Raw genomic sequence first — 24,693 nt, forward strand, 5'->3', positions numbered from 1 at the left:
TGAATCTCCAATAATTTATAGCCTTCAATTTGTTACTGCTGCTGTGAGAGATAAATGCATCCAATCTTAAAGCCTCGGGGAAATCTGCAGGTCTGCCAGAAGACACTGAATGAATAACAGAAAATTGCCCATTGTGTATGTATTTCATCTAAACAAGAAGCAATAGGGAAATATATTTATATTCCTTCTCCATCCCTCTCTGTGCGGCTGATGGCCATTTTTCATAATATGGCCGTTGCATGAAGGCTGCTCGAAACTACTTTCATGGTTGTTCCTCCATTTGGTAAGATGGTCATATTGCCTTGGCTTGTTGGTCTCCTCGACATGGTTGTCTTTGTTCTGCTACAAGTTGCCACCAGAAGCATTCGATTACAAACCACAAGGTGGGGAGTTGACTGAACGAAGCAGCTGCTAGACATGGGTGGTTTAAAAAGCTCCCCCGGGGCTCCCATATCCTGAGAAGCAAGAGTTAATTCATTTAAACCCACATGCCTTGGATTAATTGAATGGTGAGTTGGACTGTAAGTGCAGACTCTTGCAAGTGGTTAAGGTGCTGTCCCAAAACTTATTCCTTTCGACTGGCCCCTCTGAAGTCATTTGGACTAATGGAGAAATATCAGATTTGTAAGTCACTGACAGTTGAACTCATTCATTCTAGTGCCTTTTATACATTTTATACACATGTTTAAAAAGGAGAAATAAACACAGGTCTCATGTTTTAAAGCCTAATTTTCAATCCATCTGGTTTCCCTACCACCTCAAAAAGTATATTCCTGCATTGCAGGAAGTTGGGCTAGATGATCTTTAGGGTCCCTTCCAGCTCTACAATTCTATGATTCTACATCCTAAAAATGGAGAAGGTACAGAAAAGAACACCTAAAGTGGGTCAAGTGGGGTTACCATTCATATGATGTTTACTTTAGAGTTTAGAGACATAAGAAGACACATGCAACAATATTAGCAACTCAGCTTAATCAGATAAAACTGATTTGGCAGTAGGTTGAAGCACTGACAGGAGGAAGTTTGTCTTCACACAATGCATAATCAACTTATGGGATCCCTGACATATGATTTGGTGATGATTGTTAGCTTAAAGGTAAAGGGACCCCTGACTATTAGGTCCAGTCGTGGCCGACTCTGGGGTTGCGGCGCTCATCTCGCTTTATTGGCCGAGGGAGCCGGCGTACAGCTTCCAGGTCATGTGGCCAGCATGACTAAGCCACTTCTGGCGAACCAGAGCAGCGTATGGAAACGCTGTTTACCTTCCCACTGGAGTGGTACCTATTTATCTACTTGCACTTTGATTTGCTTTCGAACTGCTAGGTTAGCAGGAGCAGGGACCAAGCAACGGGAGCTCACCCCATCGCGGGGATTCGAACCGCTGACCTTCTGATCGGCATGCCCTAGGCTCTGTGGTTTAACCCACAGTGCCACCCGCGTCTCTGTTGTTAGCTTAGATGGCTTTAAAAAGAAGTTTGGCATGGAAGGTTGATCTATCAACACTAGCCATAAGAGCCAAATTGAACTGCTAAGTTTGACTGCAATATACCTCTGAATGCCAGGGGCAAACAGTGTCTTGCTTGTGGGTTTCCTGGAGGCATCTGGCTGACCGCAGTTGGATGCAGAAGATAGGTGCCAAGTCTGTTTCGAATTAAAACGTTTGGCTGTTGTTATAGCACAGATCAAAGCTCTTGTGGATTTTACGCCATTTGGAATTCTTTGGGAGTTGTTCTCTGAAATGACAGCAGTAACCCCTAATTGTTGTAAGTCCCCTGGTTACACCAGTTCCAGATCCTAGAATTCTTCCTAGCAACAAAGGACAACACACCCAAGAGCAGTGAAAGCAGAAAAAAGCACCATTTGCCAGGTACAGTCATATCAGAACAGCTCATTTCCTGTATGTTTCTGAGCCCAATTCACTAGTGTTTAAAGCCCTAAATGACATGGGCCCCAAATATCTGAAAAGGCCACCTTTTAGGTGTTACAACCATTAGAGCAGACCTTCTTGGTAGTTCCACCGCTCTCAGAAGCTTTGGTTTGTGGTGACCTGGGAGAAGGCATTCTCTGTGGCAGCCCGTAAGTTGTGGAATTCTCTCCCCAAAGAGATATACAGCTTTCACCATATGCTGGAGACACATCTCTTTACCTTGGCCTAAAGTTTTGTTTTAAATTCTTGTGACCTGCTCTGGGACCTTAGGGAGATGGGCAAATGATAAACAAATAACAATGAAAACTTGGGGAATAGCTATGCCAGTTCTCAGTCTCTAGATAGTCTCTAGATAACACACTTGACCCATCACAGATAGAGATGAACATTCCATTTCATTCTTTCTTTCTAGAGCTTATTTAGCATTCTGCTTCCCTTGTTAGCGTAAGAACAGTGTGTTGTTATGCAGTCAGTGTTCAGCCTGAGCCAGAACTGCCTGGTAAAGTCCAGAGAACATAGCAAGGAACAAATACACCAAAGCAAGAATGTTTTAAGTTAAAGCTGGTTTTTAGATGGTATCATACACTGTGTCTGTCTATGCTTGCTTTTTTTATTGTTTTGTTGTTATTCTGGTATTGTTTCTCTCTCTCTCTCTCTCTCTCTCTCTCTCTCTCTCTCTCTCTGGTTTTAAAATGTTCTAAGTACTTTGGGCGCAGTGGAACAGCAGAATATACATTTCCTGAAATAGGTAAATTTGACCAAAGGTCATGTATTTTCTGGCATATTTAAATCATATTTATCATCTAATATAGCATTCACATAACTGCATAGGTGACCCTTCCAATATCAGCCGAAATGCACTTAGATCACTCTAAGTTTGTTTGCAATTCACTTACAACTTCTTAATAATAAGATTGCTAATTAAAATAATATAAATATTAGAAAACTGGCATTACAGGGAAGGCCAGAATATAGACCACAATCCACTGCGGGATGATTGGCCGTTTTTTGTTTTGTTTTGGTAGTGCAGATATTGCTTGCTGTTAGTTATTGCTGGGGTTCTTGCAGATAATATTGGACTAAGTAGACCTTTGGTACAAAAAGACAGTTCTTATGTAAGCATTTTTACTCAGGAGGGTCAGCTAACATAGATTATTTAGGGCTTACTTGTTAAGAGATCCAAAGTATGCACTGTTGCATTTTAATTGAATATGCATTGGTAAGACTGTGGGGATTCTATGAGGAAAAAGTAGGCTATGCAAATTTGAAGTCAAGCCACTTCTGGTGTAGCATATAACTTACTAGATTGTGTCATTGTTCTGTTCTAAATTATGGTCTTAGCAGTAGGAGGGCTCCATTCTAAGCAGGGCTTCAAGACAAAGGTTCTGATTCCAACAAATCAGAGCAAGAGTTCAGGATCCAAATATCAGCCTGGACAGTTCCATCTGTTGCTCAGGGTAGAGGACTCATAAGAACATGCCTTTCTGAGATCCTTGGAAGATGGGTGGGGAATACAAATGTGAAAGCTGAGACATTGGTTGTTTTTCCTATAACTTTGTGCTGCTGTGATACCCAGCTTAAAGACACCTGTGAGCATATTCATTAAAATTATAATAACAAACAAGTAATACTCTAGCAGAACTTTAGTATACAGTAATGAATATGAAAGCTGGGTTTCAGCTGGCCTTGAAACAAAACCTGGGGTGGCCTGATCCTGTACCTTTGCTAGAGGTTTGATAGAAATCAGCAGATGGATCTTTTTATGGACTGCAGATAAGTATAATTACCTGCTCATTGCTGTGGATCAAGCTGCAGTTAAAAGGACAGCTACAGGGAACAGTTCGAAAGTTGGCAATCTAGATTCTGGCCATGCATTTTATCACACTGTGTTTCTGTGCAATCCATGGGGCTTGGATATGATACAGCTTGATGGATTGTGCCCAGTGGGTTACCATTAGTATAAGAGAAATACAATGTGCATTCAACAATTATTATGACAAATGGATGTTTTGTACTTTAGAGGAGAGATTTCTCATTTACCATCATGGCAAAGCTTCATTTTCGCTGTCAGCCTTGTGCATTTTAACCAGTGAAATAAGTTATTAATAAGCTAGATGTTTGTGCTTGTATCATTTATCAGAATATGCAAGGGAAAGGAAATCCATTTTTCCTTACCCCATGCATTTAAATCTCTGTTAATGGCTTATCAGACTTGGATCTCTGTTAATGACTTTGTTAATAAAAGAGATGATTATTAGCTGTATAGCATGCATTTTTCCAACAGCAGAGAATATTTGTCACCCAAAAACTATCAATAAACACACATTAACTGCTGTTCCGGCTCCTCCTTTAGATGGACTTAATGATGGAGTTTGTAACACCCAAATCATTTGCTTAAGCACATATGTGAGAACTCTGTTTTGTGTGGTGACTTTTTTGAGCATTTTCAGAAACAATGGACCTTGCTTTGTTCTCTCTCATGCACAGTTCACACTATAATGCATAAGGAAGTTGGACTGTGACCTATGTGTTTGAATCCTTTGGCTTTACATTAGGCTTCCCCGACCTTCTCCTCTCCAGATGTTTTGGACTACAACTGCTATCAGCCTGAGCCAGTTTGGCCAATTGTCTGGGATTATGGGAACTGTAGTCCCAAACATTTGGAGGGCAAAAGGTTGGGGAAAGTCTCCTTTGGACAACAGGGTGCATTACAAGGAAGAAGCGAGACATAATGCTTGATACATAATGGAAGTGGTTAGGACATACATTCCTGAAAGCATTTTCAGTTTCTGGAATGTGTTTCCAGGGTGTAGTGAATATGTACTTAAACCTGCATATATATTATTTTTTAAAAACCTGTTTAAATAGCAAGCTGAATCAGGAAATGTTACTATTTTTTAATGGGCATTATCCTTCTCCTCTGCCCCCTGCAACTGAAAATTGGCAGATACAATCCATATGCTTTTTTCACTGGATTCATGTTTACAGAATTGGAAAGTACCTAATCTTAGGACTCTTTGTTTCCCCCCAACCCCAGATGTGTGAAATAATATTCTAAGCAATGTGTAGTTACATATATAATGCCTATGAATGGTTTGTATTATACGTGTGTAGCTCGTATTATGTATATACTGAATGCACTCAACTATTTGGCTTGCGCACCTTAGAAGTTCACAAGCATGACTTCTAAGTTACTTTGCCCCATAGCTCCTTGCCTTGCACAGCTTCAACCAGAACTGCTGGCTTTGTCAGCAGAGCTTATAATTTTATTGAATCAACTAGCGAGCACTGAGCTAACTGTATGCATGCATAGGGCTTGTAGACATACCTGTTCATGTTTGAAAGTGCTTGTATGTGTGTGCGTGGACTTGATCAATTTCAAAAGTTGTTTCTTAGTTACATGGATATCCTTTTAAAAACTGAATGGACACCCTAGTTCTTGTTGAAGGTCATCTGTGATTTAACTGTGCTACAAGGGAAAGAGTTTCAAGCTACAGGGTTCCATTGAACCGGCTGTCTAAAATTTTAATAGGTTTTTGTAACATTTTCCTGCTGGGCAAATGCAGTCCACAGACACCACCGAACTGTATGGGGCAGGTTTGGGAAACATTTGGCCGTCCAGATGTTGCTATGCTACAACTCACACTGTCCCTGTCCATTGGCCATTCTTGCTAGGGCTGATGGGAGCTTTAGTCCAGTGACAAGATGAGAGGGCCAAATATCCCCCACACCTCGTATGAAGTATAGAGTTTAGGAACCACTGAACTGTATGTAGTGTTGTATTCAGCATGCTTGGTTTGCAGCCCTCAGAATTAGTTTGCAAAAATTCTATCATAGCCTTTCTCCAAGGATTTTTCAGTCTCACAACGAACCCATGAGGTATAAGGTTGAGAGATAGTGATTTGTCCAAGGAAGAAATTTAAACCTGGTTTTCCACATCACAGCCTAGGACTCTAGCCCAGGTCTACAGACTTTGTAACAGATACACATATGCTCAGGTCAAACACCATGTGCTGTGGTTTGTCAGGTATACAACCTGTTGTTTTTCCCCCTCGAAGTCCTAGGCAGACAGCTAAAACAGGAGATTTATTGTGCCCCCAGTGAGCCTCCATACATAGTTAATTCACTACTTTGACCTTAGTAGGTCATCAGTTGTGCAAGCCTGCCCTCGGAACACGGTATCACTTGTGCTGCCTTGCGCACTTCTCAGCATTTGGCTCAGGTCCAAAGACCTGCACTGTCAAGGATCATATAATATGGGCAGACAGTTATGAACAAAGAAGGAAAGGTGAGTTTCTGCTAGGAAGTGAGAGTAAATAAGACAAAGTGGGGAAACGCAGAGACAGTCTTTTGTATGTGTGCACATGCACACAAATACACTTGGAAATGTATTGTACACTGTTGACTGACTCTCTGATAGCACAGGAATGGCACATGATTTAAAGAAATGTACAGTGCCTTCTGAAGGACATGCATTGTACAGATGTTCATGTGGGATTTCTTCTTTCAGTTAAGAAAAAAACATTCTATTCACGCTGCCTCAAGATAAGTTTAAGGATTCCTGTAAGGATGGGTTGCTGTTGTTCTCTTATCCTTGCGAGAGAGAGAGAGAGAGAGAGAGAGAGAGAGAGAGGGAGAGAGAAAATCTGCTCAAGGGATTTCTGCATTTCCAAAGCAGTTGTGAAAAAACCAAGTGCTAAATAAAATAAGCTCAGAATTCAGGTCTATGTGGGGCAGAGGGAAATTCTAATTCAGAAGTGCAACTGTGAAAATGAAACCTGTGAAATATTGAAGACACATGTTTAGGCATGTGGCTTCCAGCAACCTGTTTAGTACTGGGAACCTTCCACTAAAGGGATTGTTTCCATGGCCTAGCCTGGTGGCACCAGGGCCATGACTTGCTATACCAGGAACCAAGTGTGAAGTGCATGTTTAGCAACCGGGTTCCCTGCAGTTTGAGAACCAGTGCCTGGAATGCGGCAAGCAAGTGATGTTGCCCTTGTTAACCAGTGAAGACTTGCTAGCATTTATACCAACCCAGAGCCAGCAGTCAGCCTGCTAAGCATTGGGGAAGTGAAATTAGGCACAGATTTCCTTGTTGAGGCTATAGACATTTCAAGGATTTATAAGCAAAATGTTTCTTCCCTTGAACGTCTTGCTGGGGGCATAATGATCTACCAAACTTTCCCATGTGATGTTTTCTACGTGTCATGTTTTCCACATAGGAGAGCTTTCGTATCATAACAGATCACCATGTGAAGTGGTTTCAGGTATGGGCACTGGGTTCTAGATGAGATCGCACTGGGATAGTTCTCACTATATTTAATGCTATTTCAATGGGGCTTACACAGGAGAACTCCACTGTGTGTGTGTGTGTGCTGGTGGGGAGGGGAGCCCATAGATTCTGTTTTTGTGCAAGGGGTGTGCTTTGAAGTAACTTGGGAAGTACCGAGATTACACTGCTGTTATTCATTCAGGGATAAATGACTTGTGACTGCCTTTTTCAGTGTGCCCAATTTTAATTGACGTTTAAAGCTCTTCTGAGAAAGGGCTCCCGAAGTACTTGCCTCTTGTGAATGGTCCTAACATTTACATAGAGTGACCACCTTTTTATAGAGTACAGCCATAGAGCACAACATTACTCGTGCTATTTACTCGTAAACACCATACAGTATTTCAGTCATTGAGTGCAACTCCATTGACACAGCCTCACATAATATTTTTGCTGCTAGGCTATACCCCTTCAGATGGGGGAATGTTTGAATATTTCACCCATATAAAACTCATTCAAAACTAATATGATGAAGGGAAAGGTTTTGGCACTCACGATGCAAACTTTTAAAAATAGGGCTGGGTATTCAAACATGAAATAACCACTCCTCCAACCATGAGTGTGAAATGGCACAACCTTGTAAAAGCTGCAGTGTATGATATTGGATAATGCGCTTCTGCACTAAGTTGTGGGATTCTGGAGATGTACAGATGAGGTGGTCCAGCAAATAACATTATCTGTGGCTTGTTGGAGTTAGTGCTGGTTCTTTTCAAGCTGCAGAAAGGTCATTCATCTGCTAAGGAGCAAGGAAAGCTTGAGCACCCTCTAACTTACCTTCCAGTTGGTTCAATACATTGCACATTGATACCTGTGGAAAGTAAAATGCTTTCAGATTTGGCAGGTGCTGTGCTGGGAAGCCACCTTGACATTTATTTGTTTTAACAATTGGAGCTGTTCCCCAATTGCTTAGTAAGGTGGACGTTTTAAGAATGGGTGTGTGCTGATACCTAATCAATGCCTTGTGGTTTTTTCCTGGATTTTCAAAATGCCGTAAAAAACAACAACAAGGTCTGCTTTTGTGCTATGTACAGTGTATTTTTACATCAGTATAAACTTTACAGCCTATGTCTTCATTGCTGAAATAACCCACCTCTTTCATATCAACTCTTACCTAGGAGCCGCTCTGCAGACTCATTGATGTAGGTTCCCCCTCCCCCTGCATGGCAGCCAAAACCAAGCTGTTGGTTTCACTGCATGATGCAACCTCATATGTTGGGGGTCTTCTAAGACCAATGTAAACTTTGTCCGCATAGTGCTTGGTGCATGCCAACATGCTTATTCTAACAGCCAGTACACTGAATGCGATCTAAGCATTAAGTGCATGAACCCAATTTGAGACCATGGATCTGTGATAACTTCAGTTTAAATTATGGCTATGATGTTTCATATTTTGATGGGACTAATGAGGCAGTCTGTCTTTCAAGTTAGACCCCTCGTTGGCCCCGCTCTCACTTGATGACTTCCTATTACTGTTGGCTAGATAGTGAATGACATAAGCAACTATTTGAGATTTCGCAGGGGGAGCAGGTGGAAGAGGAAGCATAGAAATCTTGACTCACACTAGCCCTGTCTCTTCTGTACTTCATGTCTTTATATTAATCCAAATTTCATTTGCTTAGTGAGAGCCCCTTCCTAAACATCTCTGTGGCACTGAAAGCGAGATGGGTAAAAGGAATAAATACACATCTTTGGGATGGAGTCCTGTCTTTCTCTTTTGTTCCTCTGTAAAAAGCACTGTGTTCATTGCTGGCACTATAATAAGTAAACATATGTAACATGATAAAGGTCAAATATTTCTGCCAGTTGCCAGACTTGTTATAGGCACCATGCATTCAGCTGCTGGAACTGGGAGGAGGCAGTGTATGCTGTTTGGAGGTACAATGATAGGAAAGGGAGAAAATAGGGAAAGAGACAGTATTGTGGTCTTTGGAATGAGAGTAAGAGAGTAGAAGCTAAGAAGTATGTAGGATCAGGTTCCATCAGAAACATGTTGAGTCCCTGAAAAAAGATGGCTTTGCCATTGGTTTACTGGCCCTGCTCTTGTACAAGCCTGATGTACAGAATGCAGCAGTAAGAATTTCCCATCACTCACATCTCAGTGCCAAGGAAAGCTTCACCTGCAACAATTCTGCCTGTCAGGCTGCTGTTAAAGGCATTGGAGGAAAGCCTGTAAAAAAAATTAGCAACTGGACCCAGTTCTTAAATCATCTCTGGCCACTGAGCTTGCCAGCTGTAGCTGCTGAGAGTTTGAATATGCTTGAAAAGTTGTCATAGTTTGCTTGTTACAAGAACTTGAGCAAAAACAGAGTCTAGTCCTTACTAAAAAAAAAAAAGAAGGGGGGTCTTACTCCTTTGAATGGAATGTTTCCAGGTAAGTATACTTAAGACTGCAACCTCAATCAGCAAAACAGTGTATGAGATTTGAAATGAAGGATTCACCACACAATCTGGTATGTGTTTACTTACAAGTATGTCCTATTGTGTTCAATGAGGCTTACTGTCTAGTCACTATGTTTAAGACTGCAGTCTTCATCTCTCAACCATCCTAAAGAGCACTACATTAATTTTCTTTTTGAAAAGCCTTAGTGAAAATGCATTCTAAAAATCAGGAGGAAATGAAAAATTTAGCAGCACTTTAGCAAAATGGTTCTTGATTGACTGCTGTCACTGGCTACTTTCAGATCATTGTAAGCCTCCATTTGGTACTAGAGATTGGTCACACAGCTTTTGTCTGCATTCTCTCTTGCAATGTAATAATCTGCCTGTTTTCATTTCAAGATTGATTGCTATTCTGTACAAACCCATGACAAATGGGAGGGAGAAAAGTGCATGTTTTAAACTTGCGAAAAGAGCTTTGAATGATGCCAGTATTTTATTGCTATCTTGAGCATGAAAATGAAAATTATGTAGATGAAAAAGATTGCAAAGGTGCAAAGAAAAACATCTTAGTCATTTGTCTTTTACAGAGGTTAGTGGAAATATTTGTTTGTTTATTTAAACATTTATACACCTCATTCTCTGTCACAAAGGCAGTCTATAATCTGCCCTAAAACCATCTAAAAGCCATCTCTCTCTCTCTCTCTCTCTCTCTCTCTCTCTCTCTCACTCACTCACTCACACACACACACACACACACACACAACAATAAAGCAAATACAAAAAAATAAACAAGAAATGCAGTCTGTAGAAATTCAAGTAAAATATAAATAGAACAGCATCATCTAATAGCCAGCCAGCTGAAAGTCTGATTCTGACCTTATGGTTGAAGGACAACAATGATGGAATCAATGTGCATTTCAGAGCATGGGTGCCAAAATAGCAAAGGCATAGTCCTGTTCTTACACAGGTAATGGGTATAGTCCCATTTCACTGAACGGGAAGGAAGTGGTTATATGAGAGATGGAGTTAGTAAAGTATAAAGGCCATTTCTTTACTTTAAAATGTTTTCTCTTGCTTTGATTAGACAGCAGGAGAGATGGTGCTTTCTCAGTCCTCATTTAGAACAGGACCGACCAGCCTGTGGCCCAACAGATGTTGTTGGACCAGCTCTCATCACCCCGACCATTAGCTTTGGTGTCTTGATGGGAGCTGCAGCCTAAAACAGCTAAAGGGTTAAAGGGTGTCATGTTGGGGAAGGCTGCCCTATGAAATGTTTTCACCTGAGTCTCATAGCTCCCCTTTGGATAATGTGTGGAATGATGAAACCTTGCCCCCTCCATATGATTCCTTCGGGCAGGGGGAGATTACTAGTGTAATGTGGCTACTATTTTAAAGGCACTGTTTTTCACATGGCTTTCCATGTAAGCCTGGAATTCCTTGAAAACTTACCAAGGGCTCTCCAGCGAAAAGAACAGTAATAGCACATTGCTGAGAGATAGATTAGCACCACTGCCAATGTTCTGCAATAGGCAGATGATGGAGCATTTTGAGTGCATTGTAGGCCATGCTTTCAGAACAAACAGGGATTCCTTGCTGGACCTCAAATTGGGAAACATTCTGTTTTGAAAGTAGAAGACCGGAAAGATGTGTCAGATCCCTGTTTTAGTCAATGGGATCACTACAGTGAGCCTCTGTGGTTAGCAAGTAGCTTTGCCTGAGGCACACCTTGAAGGATCTATTTGCCACAAGTTCTGCCCCCTTGCACCCCTTTTTGCATTTTAACAGCCAACGGGGATGGGCAGATCTTGCTGATGAGCTCCAGGTTAAATGACTAGTAACTCATCCTATATGGTCTGACAGTGGAAAGAGAGTAGAGGGTTACAAGAGTTGAGCCTGATCAAGTGCATCCGCAGCACCATACGTTTAGACTTCATAGTGTTAAAGTTCAGGATTTCCACTAAATTCAAGCCCGAAGAGTAAGAGATTTGGCAAGTGCATCTTTTTGGTCTTACTGTTGCACCACTGAAGACCTCAGCACAAAATGCAGTAGCAGATGACAAAATTACATTTCCGTGGAAGGCTGATATATCGTCACACACTTGCATGGTGAAAACAGTAAATCACTGTTCTGCTCCCAAGAACAATATACTGTTCTGAATCAGCAGATGAGACAGAAGTCTATAATCAATATTTGTTTTGTTATAGCTGAGTTTTTCATGTCAGCCCCAAATTTAGTCTGGTATTGATAATAAACTGACTACCAAGAAAAGAAAATATAAAATATTATTAATCAAGTTTGGCAGGCATAGCCTTTGGCACTCAATCTATAAGAGGTCACCAAGCCTTATTGTTCAGACTCATTAGTCACTTATCTTCTCTACAGAATTAGATATATCTTGTGCAACCTACATGAATCACTCTCTCTTTGTGTTCTATATATCTAATCAATCACCTAGCTTCTGGGACATTGGGTAGATTTCAATTGATGGTGTTGTGCTCATGGGAGGATTTTTGATCAAGCAGATCGGAAGAGAAGAGTAGATATATTTTTGTCAATCTGCTCCTGAGGGGGGCGGGGACAAAGTGGAAGGTGGTGTGGGAAGGAGGGAATCTGCATAAATGTCCTCGTCCATTTGTGAAGAAGAAAAGTTTGGATTTGATATCCCACTTTATCACTACCCTAAGGAGTCTCAAAGCTGCTAACAATCTCCTTTTCACTTCCTCCCCCACAACAAACACTCTGTGAGGTGAGTGAGGCTGAGAAACTTCAGAGAGAAGTGTGACTAGCCCAAAGTCACCCAGCAGTTGCATGTGGAGGAGTGAGGAATCAAACCTGGTTCACCAGATTACGAGTCCACTGCTCTTAACCACTACACCACACTGGCGGATCAAAAGCCCTTTTGGGCATGCAAGGGCACCAAGTGGATTGCACCCGTTCATTCTACAATTTTTAGAGATTTCTCAGAAGTTGCACACCCTGCAGTATTGCCAACTGTTGATTCAGGCTGAGGTCCAAAGGATCATGTGGCTAGTTCTGTGTGCCCAAGTGAGTTTCCCTTGCCACATGGAAACTGAAATGACTTTCTATGGCAAAGGGAGCATACAGTGGTACCTCGGTTTATGAATTTAATCCGTTCTGGAAGCCCGTCCTTAAACCGAAACCATTCTTAAATTGAGGTGTGCTTTCCCTAATGAGGCCTCCCGCTGCCAGCGTCCTTCCACCGTTCAGATTCCATTCTTAGACCAAGGTAAAGTTCACAAACCGGGACACTACTTCTGGTTTTGCGGAGTTTGTAAACTGAGTAGTTCATAAACAGGGCTGTTCTTAACCCGAGGTACCACTGTAGTTGCTACTCAAAGCCAGACATTTCATTGTGGTGTGTCTGTTGGGTAGGGCTCATGGATTGTTCATCTTTGAACTAAACAGTATTGTGATAGGTTTTGTCATGGCCCTTCAGTGATGGAGGAGGAAGGAAAATGGCAACATTTATAATTAATCAGGATCATTGAGATCAACAGGCAACGAGTGGACTCATCCTGCTGTAGCCACATTTGTTCAAAATAGTCCCAGCCTTACACCTCTCTCTCTCTCTTACACACACACACACACACACACACACACCTCTTAATTCTGTAGACAGATACATCCATGTACTTTATAGAGGTAAAAGGAAGAAATATCAATCACTTCCCACTCCCTACATTGCGGACATGTGTCCTGAAATACTGGGTTGGGGCAATTGACTGCTATCTGTGTTCTGTTATTATTATTATTATTACTATTATTAGTGTTATTGCTGTTATTTGAACTTCTTAGTAACTTTTTTTAATACAAAAAAAAATCACCTGAAAGCAACTTGCAAACGTACATTAAAACCAGGATACAACTAAAACAGTGTAAAAGCCAAAAAGCATTGTAGCACCCTGCTTGTGGTTAACGCTTAGCTGGAATGAAATATTCAACGCAGCAATAGAGAAATTAAAATAATAATTTATTTGTCAGACAAATAAATGAGAGACACAGTGGTATATGGTTACCAAAGCTCTGTCCACTCCAGCCCTGATGGCCAGCACTTTTATTTCCTCAGCCCAGCCCCCTTGCTCCTCCTTTGGCTGCCTCTGTCCAATCAGCCTGGTTGAAATTTCTATTGGCTGTTCGCTAGAACCAATCATAAAAGATACACCCATTTCCTATTACCTTTTATGGGAGACAAAGAGCTATATTTCCTTCTATCTATAAATGGCAAACAAGTAGCCATATATCTTACATTTGCCTCAACAAGGCACCTTAATTACCAGATCACCTCTTGCCCTTCTTGCCCTTTTGCCCTCCAAAACAGATGGCTAATGGTTTTAAATTTTTATCTTAAACAGAGGTCAGAGATCTTGGGTTCACATTCTCACACACCATCAATGAAAGATCTCCTTCTTTGGAGGTCTTTAAGCAGAGGCTTGGCAACCATATGTCAGGAGTGCTCTGATGGTGTTTCCTGCTTGGCAGGGGGTTGGACTCGATGGCCCTTGTGGTCTCTTCCAACTCTATGATTCTATGATTCTATGAAATAAGAATCTAACATAAGAATGTAACATTTCTTACTTTCTAAATCCTTTGCATAATTACATTTAAGCCAATATATTTCATACATAACATATATAGATTTTTAGAAGCAAAGGCCTTTTCTAAGTAAAAACTTCTTCAGTTTACAACTCCCTTTCATGGCCAGTTGCTTTTCCCATTAGCTCTTGCCCTTTAACCTGTGGCTCAAGTCTCTAATGGGAGACACATGGTATTATATTTTGTTAAACAATGAATCCTACTATTTACCAACTCTTAATTAGTGCTTTTGCAGCTTGATTGTATTCTGTAGGGTCAGTAACCTAGTAACCTTTGCTCTCAGCCTGTAATTCCCTTTTTACAACTTTGAGAATTTTGGCTCCTGCTATAAATCAGGGGGCCCTTGTCCAGGAGGATAAACATCTGCCAAAAGTCTTTTAGACAGCTGGTCTTCTGCCTGGCATTAAAAACACACAAGCATCTGCAAATATATATATATATATATATATATATATATATATATATATAAGCTCATTTTAAAATACAAGTCTTGATCAGATGCCTCAGCATCAGTTGGCTTAAGTGCATGGCTTTGGGTAAACAAGTAGCAGAAACCATAATAGTAATAGCAGAACACTGCATTACTCATACCATGCAAATGAATGGGCTCCAGCAGATAAACTTGCAGTCAATCACTTTGCTCTTCCATGTGTTTTGTTTGTTACTCCCACAGCCCCACTGACAAATGCTTTGGCATAACATGTTGTCTAAATCTAGGCTTATGGTCAAGCCATAGCCAAGGTTTATACTGGCCATTGCTTTTCACTGGGCAGCTAGATGGGTGTCTCAGATTTGGAGACATCCATAGATTCATCACTGACTTGCAAAGTAACACATCTAGTTCCCCAATGTCTCTCTCTCTTGCACGATAGAATTAGAACAGAAGCAAGGAATTGAGGATAATTTGGGACCAAGACTTGTTGGAACCCAGTGGTGGCTCAGTTGTGAGGCAAGGAGAAGTAGCACATTTTGGACACCCCTGGAATTTGGATTCTTTAATGTAGAGCTGAGAGAAGGAAGTGTTTATGAATATAATGGTGATGAAAAGGAAAAGCATGTTGGAGGTTTATTATATATTTATGCTATCATTATTGTTGTATACTGCTTGTAAAACTGCTGCTACTGCTGTTTCTGCTGCTGCTACTCATAAATTTATTGTAGCCAAAGACCATGACAAACATATGTTAAGCGATAGTATTAATAAAATAATACAAAGCATACCTCCATAATACAGGCATACCTTGTTTTACTGTGCTTCGATTTGCTGCTCTTCACAGATATTGCTGCTTACAAGGGCATGGGCGCAGCTGCAGGCAGCCAAACTGCTTCTGTTATGCTTTGTTCTCAAGAGTGGCTACCAAGGGGGAAATTTGGTATTTCTAATTAGTTGCAGGTCCCTTCAGGATTCTATTCAAAAGAGCTAATACCTTAGCTAACTGTTCTTCAAGGTCAAAGCACATACCCCACAAGTGTCCTAGGAAAACCGGGACATCCAAAGTTTGGAGAGTGGGTTAGAGAGAGAGAGAATGGCAGTCATTTTGATTACCATGATCTTGTGTGATTTCACAGCACTATTCCCCACCACCACCAAAAAAGGGCTGTAGTCTAGGGCTGTGCCCCAGCATAGATTTCTGGACGAAATATGGCAAAGGCATTCTGGATGCTTTATCTAAGGCACTGCCGGTTTGTGCTTATGTAATAACCATGTTAAAACTCCAGAGTATCCATATTCAGTCAATATGGTCTTCTAAGCATTTCTTATCAGTTAAAAAAAACACCTAGCCTGAACAGCTGCTCTCCCAACACCTGCTCCACACCTGCCCTCCAGTTAAAATATATGGTTTTGAAGCCCATGTAGAAGTAAAATAGATAAAACATGTATGTTCTTTGCCTGTTTGTAGCAATTAACATTAACTGCTGAGCCAACTGGCTTTAAGACAGTTCAGATAGAAACAATCCACTGGCAAGCTCCCGCTGTGCAGCAGCGAAATGAACAGAAATTGTTCAACAACATTATTATTTCACATGGTGCTTGCATAGCAAAGCTTCCTAGTGGACCATAGACCTTGAGGAACTTTTACTCAAGGTTGATGCACTGAAATTAGTAGACCAAGTTTAGTTGTGTTCATACATTTCAATGGGTTTACTCTATATATATATATATATATATATATATATATATATATATATATATATATATTTAAGTTGTCTACAACCCAGTGACTTGGGTCGGATCTGGATAGGCCTGTGTGGCATCTCATACCATGGTGTTAACTGGGCATATATGTATATGTCTTTGAATTTCAGGCATCTATGCGGACAAAACCATTTGGGCTCCCATTTGCAGTTAATCTTTCCCTTGATTATATATTAATGTGCTGGTGATATATCAGTGATAGAAGCTTCTCCTTCTTTCGCATTTGCTGTTTATCAATGCCACCTTCTGCAGTCGCCCCAATTTTCATGTTTCATTTAAGTTTTAATGACAACCCGCCCAGTCAGCACTCTTTCTAATTGTTAATTGGAATGCTGTAGAGGTTTTCAAGACTTCCCCAGCGCACTGCTAATTACTTCTCAGCAAGTTTGTAGGATGGCAGGAAGAAACTACAGAAAACCGCTGTATAGGGCCTTCTGTTTTGTGCATCTTGTCTGGGGTACTGTGGTTCATTTAATAGCCCTGTTGATGCATAAATAAACAACTTATTCTGGGTTATTCATGTTATGAGTTGGGCAGGGTGGGAGAGAAGGAAAAGAGTGATCGATTGATGTAGCTGAATTGGCCTAAAGTGGAACAAAACGAAACAAAAATACAATTTTTTTAAAAATTCTCCTATTCATTCAGCATTCTGTCCTCAGCTGCCTGTGAGCAACCAAGGAACAGAACAAGAGCACAAGAGCGCACTGCCCTCCTGTGGTTTCCAGCAACTGCTATTCAGAAGCATTGCTTCCCCCAACTGTAAAGGTAGAGCATAGCCATTATGGCTAGTAGCCATTGATAGAACATAAATTTGCCCAGTCTTCTTTCAAAGCCATCCAAGTTGGTTGCCACCACTGCCTCCTGGGCGAGCGAGCTCCATAGTTTCCGACTATGCACTGTGTAAATAAGTATTTTCTTTTAACTGCCCTAAATCTCCCAGCATTCATCTTTATTGGATGTGCACAAGTTCTAGAGCTATGGAAGAGGGATGCATAGTTTTATAAACTTCTAGCATGTCACGCCATACCTGCCTTTTCTGTAAACTTAAGAAGTTACAGGTGCTGTAACCTTTTCTCTTGGGGGGAGCCACAACACCCCCTCGACCTTTTCCAACTCTACAATATCTGTACTGAGGTGAAGCAACCTACTGTCAGGATCTTAAAGGCTAAGTTTGTGTTTAAGAGGTGTTTGGTATGTGATGATTGTATTTGTGGCGTCACAGCTTAGCTTTGTGTAACAGCAATCCCACACCAGGGGTTTGCTGCAACTCAGCTCTTGTCATGGTGAATATGTACAATTAGGTTTTTTTTTGTTTTTTAGAGGAAATGTATGGAAGGCTCATTACTCCACCCTCATTGCCAAGTAATTTCCTGATGGGAAAAGAGAGTGTGATGGCCCATGGCAGCCATTTCACTATCCGCTCTTGCCATGTGATAATTTCGGCTATCACTTCGTAAACACAGGGCTGGATCCAGACTGGTAGTTATGCCTAAACCCCATTGAATTCAGTGGACCCTAACTCTCAGTCTGGATTCAGCCCATAGACTGGGAACTTGACAATAGTTACTTCCACTGCAACTAGTCCTTTGCAGAATGGTTCCATACAACTGTGCTTTTTCATGTCTTGTCTGTTTACCTTCAGTTGACTGCAGATTTCTGTGATGACGATTGTCTGGAAAGAAATCAGTATGTGAAAATAAGCCCCTACCCAGTCTCTCTGACAATCTTGGACTACTAGTAGTACACCATTTTAGACTGCACAATATTGGACTACAGTACTGGGGCACTTTAGACTGCAGGTGAGGGGAGGGGAAAACATGTCTGAATCATCTTCATTGACAATTCCCCACACATATCTGAAAGGAGGCTAGCTAGAACTCATCTCCTTACTATTTTTTGCATTGGAGAAGCTTGTGTTGGAAGGGTTGCTTCATGGACTTCAGAAGAAGCTTACAAAGCAGATACATTAATGTCTCACACTTCTGCTTTTCCCGTTTCTGTTACAATGGCAATGTGGGAGCTTGCACATTTCATCCCTTGCCAGGTCCATGGTTTTCACATACTTGGAGGATCTGGAAGTGGGTGAGATGCCTGACTCTCATTCTGCATACTCCGGGAAAAGGGGGGGGGGACAGGACTGAAAGCAGAAGTTTTTCCCTGTTCTGGTTTCCTCACTTTTCTCTAATGTATTAAAGCAAGATTTATTTTCAGTTGCTTTGCTACCAAGACAATGTGAGATACTAATAACAATATCACAAATATACCGTTTTGTCCTTTATTTATTGCAATTGACACTCTTTCTATAAGACTTGCGTGTTTAATCATTTTGATGCAACATTTGCAAGTAGTATTTCAAAACACTGTGAATATGGCATTGGTTGCTACCAAGTCTTCTTAGAACTGTGCGTCACTGCCCTTTAGGGAAATGTTGGCAACTATAAACATGCCTGAGGATAAAGCTGGGGCATGCTGTTATCGGACTTGTTTGAGCTGCGATGTTTGCAAGTAAATGGGAAACTGGCTGCATGTGTAACACCCTCAAAATCCAGCTAATTTCCTTCCCTGCCTTCAGTTAGGTCAACAACATTCAGAATGCACAGAACCTTGCTTGTTTAGCAATTTAGCCTTGCACCTGCAGATGTAGCGCTATACTAACTGGTATTATATACATAGTAATTTATTTGTAAAAAGAAGAGTCGTGGAATTTCTCCTTAATTGTCATTTTCCTTCCCGTTACCTCAAGTGTGTATTTTTTACATCTCCTTCCCAGAATTAAGTAACTGCTAAGCATCATTCCTGACCTCTGTATGGTTATGCTGACTGAATGGTAACTTGTTACAAATCTTGGGACATGCTACTTAACCTGGGGACTGTGATCTGCAGTCTTTCCAACCATCTCATAGGACCATCACAAATAAATCACAACACACACACACACACACACACACACACACGTGCATATTTTTCAATTTGCTGCAACCTGGTTTATTGAAGCGTACCACAGTACCAGTTTGTATAGAGTATGCCAGAGAGTTGGATGTGCCCCTTTTGAAAAAAGCAAAACTAGATTTTGCAAGGCTGCCTGAGAAAGAGGGGAATCTGAAATCTGCATGTGAAAATTAACCCTTAGAGTCCTGCTTCTACTCCTTTAATTTATGTTGTTCTGCATTAATTCTAACAGCAGGCTATGCTCTTCTTTCTACTAGATTCATGGTACTGTATTTGTAAAGAAGCAAACAAGTTTCTCCCCCAAGTTGCTAATATCCATAAGCAACTCTTTTTATATTACATTAACCAGAAAGGGGAGTGCGTAATATAAGATGGCATTAATTTGGTGGGGGCTCTTTTTAGAAAACTTTATGAAATTGTTGGTGTTACTGATTTACAAGATTCTGTTTCATCCAAAATACACAAAACATTTTATAATGAAATCAAGTTTGCTAGATTTTGGGTTGCCAACTAATGGGGGGGGGATGGCATGCTCTTGTACCTTTAACAGCAGCTGAATCTGCAGGAATTAGCAGATGAAGCTTTTCGCATGCATAGGTACCTACTGTTGCCTGTAGAGCCACCTGCTGTAACAGGCAGAGGAACAAGACCTGCTAAAAAGTTGGCAACCCAAATTTGATGATTGAACTGTTATAGCTTTACGTACCCGGTAGAAAGAAGCCAGTTCTTTAAGGGTTAATGTGGGATTGAGGAATCCTAAGAGATTTTCCTGCTTGTCATTCCTTAAAAGTGCCTGCATGTTTCTGCTCACCTGTTGCAACTAACAGGTGAACAGTAAGAATGGCTGACAATACAAAAACAGTGTTCCAAATATTATTATTTCTTTCAATGCCTGCTTGCTTTAGAAATAATGGAAGAGCCAGAAGCAGTGTATAATGACTGAATCCTGTCCATTCTCTAATCGAAATGATAACAGTGGCCAGCTGACGTTACTTTTGCCATACTTCTGATATGCAAACTTCATTCCCTCTAGTTTACTCTGGTCTTTTTTTCTTTTCTCAAATAGCCCAATAGAATCTTGCCAGAATTTCTACAAAGATTTCACGTTACAGATAGACATGGCTTTCAACGTGTTCTTCCTGCTTTACTTCGGCTTGCGGGTAAGTGTGAATCTCCATATTGCTTGACTTGAGGGGAGGGGGAGGTGCCACAGTGTTTCCCCCCCAGAGGCACTTGTGGGGATAACCGGGGGGGGGGGGGGGAGCCAGTGGCCTAAAAGTGTCGAGCAGCAACATACTGCTATGGATGCACAAAAGTGTACGAAGGCCATCATAGTTGCCAGTGCCTTTTGAGTAAATTGGTTTTCATGTGTGGTAGGTGGGGTTTTTTTGGTTTATATTTGGGAAGCCAAGTTTGTCAAATTAAAATACAGTGGTACCTCGGTTTTTGAACATCTCGGAAGTCGAAAATTTCGGTTTCCGAACGCCGGAAACCCAGAAGTAATTGCTTCGGTTTTCAAAAACTTTTCATTTGAATGTGCCACACGGCTTCTATATTGAGTTTTCTGTAAGTAAATGCTTCTGGAAGTAAATGCTTCGGTTTTCGAACATTTCAGAAGTCGAACGGTCTTCCAAACGCATTATGTTTGAAAACCGAGGTACCATTTTACCACCTCCATAAAGGTTTTAAAAAATAAAATAAAATAGGCTACTGCCCTTGAATGGGAAGACTTTTCTCTAGCCGTGTTGAGAACAGGAATTGCTTCAATAAACCTTTGCTCCATGATAAAGAGGTTTATGGATTTACTGTGCAATAGCAGTGCGCTATCTCTCTCTCTCTCTCTCTCTCTCTCTCTCTCACACACACACACACACACACTGTGTTTGTGGCAGATCTTACTCCATCCACCATCAGTCGCTTATAACAATGATAACTTATACCCTGCCCATCTGGGTGCATTCCCCCAGCCACTCTGAGTGGCTTCCAACACATATAAAAGCAAAATAAAACACTGAACGTTAAAAACTTCCCAAAGGTTCTTGCTGCGCGCACCACAATCTCAGAGCAACGAGATGCTCCTGAGGTTCCAAAGTTTGGTTTCCTTGGAATGAATGTCTATGAATACAGCGGTGATACAGTGGGAAGTATGGTTTTGTTTACACATATCTACAACCAGAGCATGGGATGGAGAGGCTCGCTGCACTAACATTCCCAAGAGCTCTTATCGCCCATTGGGTTTCCTGGGAGGTTTCCTGGGAGGCCCTAAGCCTGCAACAGAGTGAAACAAGCCTTTGTGTCTCCACTTTCCAGCGGGGGGGGGGGGGAGCAGCCACGATGGCACCCTGAGGATTCTGCTGCCGGGGGCGGTGCGCTCCCCCTGCACTCCTCTTCCTCCGCCAGTGCTTTCCAGCATCAGCTAATAGCAACAGGGAGCATTCTTCAGTACTATGGGAAAATATACCAGGTGGACACACCACACTTGCTCTCACTTCACATCTAGAAGGTACCTGCACATTTTGTCCCATAACTTTCTTCCTAGGTGGGCTGGAAACTCCCCCCCCCCCGCCATCAAAGTTCAGAGTCCAGGGCACCTCCGCAGGGGAACCATTGAAAGCCTTTATGGGTTGGTGGCACCTGCTACGGAGTAGACAAATTAATCCCATTGTCTGGATAGGGAGCGTCCTGGTTTCTTGACTGGTGTAACAGTTATTTGCCAAAGCATATTATTATTATCATTGTTATTAAAATCTGTATACCACCCTGCATCTGTAGATTTCAGGGCGATTCACACACACGCAAAAACAAGACAAAAACGCAAAATACGTAATAAAAATAAGAACAAAAACAAAGCAAACCAATAACCCCCTCCCACAAACACATTTAAAAGGATATAGGATGTTAGTCAGCCAAAGGCCTGGTCCCTGGCGCTTAAAGGTGTATAATGAAGGTGTGAAGTGAGCCTCCTTGGGCAGAACAGTCCACAAGTGGAGAGCCACTGCAGAAAAGGCCCATTTTCATGTTGCCACCCTCCAGGCCTCTCATGGAGGAGGCACAGGAAGAAAGGCCTCAGCTGACGATCACAGGATCCGGGTAGGCTCATTTGAAGAGAGGTGGTCTCTGAGGTTCTGTGGTCCTGAGCAGTAAAGAGTTGGTGCTCAGCTCAAGTCTTATTTCATGTGAAGAATGCAATTTTAACCATTTTATTTTGTTAGCTTTTAAACATTTAAAAATTGCAAGTCAGTGGAGTGTAAAGGCTTTCATGTTCAACTGAGCACTGAAGTGGAGTACTGGAGTAAAATGTGAGAAGGCGATTTAAGTAGTACCCCCCAAAGGCTGATTTTTTGTTTGTTTGCATTGGACCAAAAATCCAAACCAGTTTTCACTTTCAACCCAAGGATAGAGGGCTGGGGGTCTAAAGGCACCAGACAGGACCAGTCCACCCAATAGTCAGGGTGAGGGTGAGCCCCTTGCCACAGACAACAGATCTTACAGTTGCATGGGGCCCCAGAAGCAGACCCTGTTACCTCAGTATAGCCTTTGTGCTTACCTAAACCCTAGTCAGACTAGTCTGTGGCAGTTCTGCCTTCTGGTCCTTCCTTTACCTTGGTGCTGCTGGATGCCTGAGGCAACCCTGATTTACTACAATCCTATATATCTATTTGTTTGTTTTATAATCTTTTGACCCTGCTTAATAATAATAATAATAATAATGAATTCAGTGGTTTACAATATGAAAACAGAAGCACAACAACATTCAATAAAATTTCCTGGAGAAAAATAGATTAAAAATGAGATAAAACGATTATATCCCAAATAAATCAGTGTGGAGAACAAAAGAAATCAGGAGTCAGGCATCCAGGAAAGCTTGGGTAAACATTTTAGGAGGTGTTGAAAGGTTGCTAATGTCTCCGCCTCACACCTTATCTGAGAAAGAACATTCCAGAGGATGGACTTATCACTGGGAAAGTCCACTGCCACATTGTCACCAAACCAGAGAACCACCAACAAAGGTGGAAAGATTGGTTTGGTCTGTGTAGGGGAAGGCGGACTGCTAGATTTCCTGTTCCTAGATTGCTTAGGGTTTTAAACGTCAGTCGCAAAGCCTTCAACTTGACTCAGTACCTATTAGGCCTCCAGTGCAGACCTTTCGACGCTTGTGATGCAAGATCTGTAAAGCTGGGTGAACTTAATTTTATGCTCATTTGCAGTTTCCGCACATTATATTAGTCTAATGGTGAGGCTACCAATGTATGGACCACACTTTTCAGCTGCTGTGGCCTTTCCCCCTCCCCCACCTGAAAAACTCCCAGAAGGAATATATACTGTATTGGGAATTGTAGTTTGAGGAGTGGAGCTTGTCCTGGGAATATTAAGAGATCTTTAATATTCTCCTTCTTCACGTTAACCACTGCTCCCTTAGAGGGAATTATTATTTAACTGCTTTAACTCTGTGGCACAAATAATGCTCTAGAAGCTTTTCTCCCCTCATACCAGCTCCTACAAACTCCAACACTTGCAGACTGTCCATAGAGAAGGTTTTCAGTGGTCCCTTTGCCTTGTTTTTTTAAATGCTGAAGTAGATTTGCTTGTAGGACCATGTACAAAAGGTTGAAGTGATCTCAAGCATCACTAGCCCACCAGGAAAAGTTGTTAGGCTGGTGGTGACAAGGGACAGGGCCTTCTCAGTCATGGCCCCACCACACCTTTGGAACCCCCTCTCCAGAGAGTTAAGTGTTGTCTCATTACTGCTAGCTGTTAAATAAAAACTCATTTATTCAAGACACATTTCTTTGTAAAATCCGTATGCTGATTTATTGTTGAAATCTCCCAGGTGGTTTACATAGTTTGGGGAGGGGGGGTAACCTTTCGTTGCTGGGGTATTTTGTGTGCGTGTTTGCAATTGTATCTTCATGTATTTTACAAAGGGTTCTTCGGTTGGGAAGAGTGCACCCTTAAAAAAACAGGTTTAAAACATTTTTTAAATGAATTAGTCAATTAATTAATGAATTAAAATGAATAAGCAGGTGTATTTTAATTAGAGGTCATGAAACAATGCCTTAATTATTTCCAAGGGACAAACAGAAAATCTGTTGTATCTTTCATAAGGAATTCCCCATCCCCCACCCCACCCCCCACCCCACAACAACCAGTATCTTTATCCTCTTCATTTCCCTCCCCAGTTCATAGCAGCCAACGACAAGCTATGGTTCTGGCTGGAAGTAAACTCGGTGGTAGATTTCTTCACAGTCCCTCCAGTGTTCGTTTCAGTGTATTTAAACAGAAGTTGGCTGGGT

At 41.5% G+C, this 24,693-nt stretch overlaps 1 protein-coding gene across 15 annotated transcripts in view; it reads left to right on the plus strand.

Moving 5' to 3' along the window:
• The window catches only part of LOC310762901 (calcium-activated potassium channel subunit alpha-1), a 564,221-nt gene that overhangs the window by 298,934 nt on the left and 240,594 nt on the right, over positions 1 to 24,693 (plus strand). For all 15 annotated transcript variants that reach the window (XM_083614569.1, XM_083614564.1, XM_083614572.1 and 12 more), the window contains exons 4-5: positions 20,466 to 20,559; positions 24,580 to 24,691. In XM_083614569.1, coding sequence (XP_083470695.1) covers positions 20,466 to 20,559; positions 24,580 to 24,691 — 206 coding nt within the window. The remainder of the gene's footprint in view (positions 1 to 20,465; positions 20,560 to 24,579; positions 24,692 to 24,693) is intronic.

Source organism: Podarcis filfolensis, assembly GCF_964270895.1.
Source record: "Podarcis filfolensis genome assembly, chromosome: 5".
NCBI classification, from domain to species: Eukaryota; Metazoa; Chordata; class Lepidosauria; order Squamata; family Lacertidae; genus Podarcis; species Podarcis filfolensis.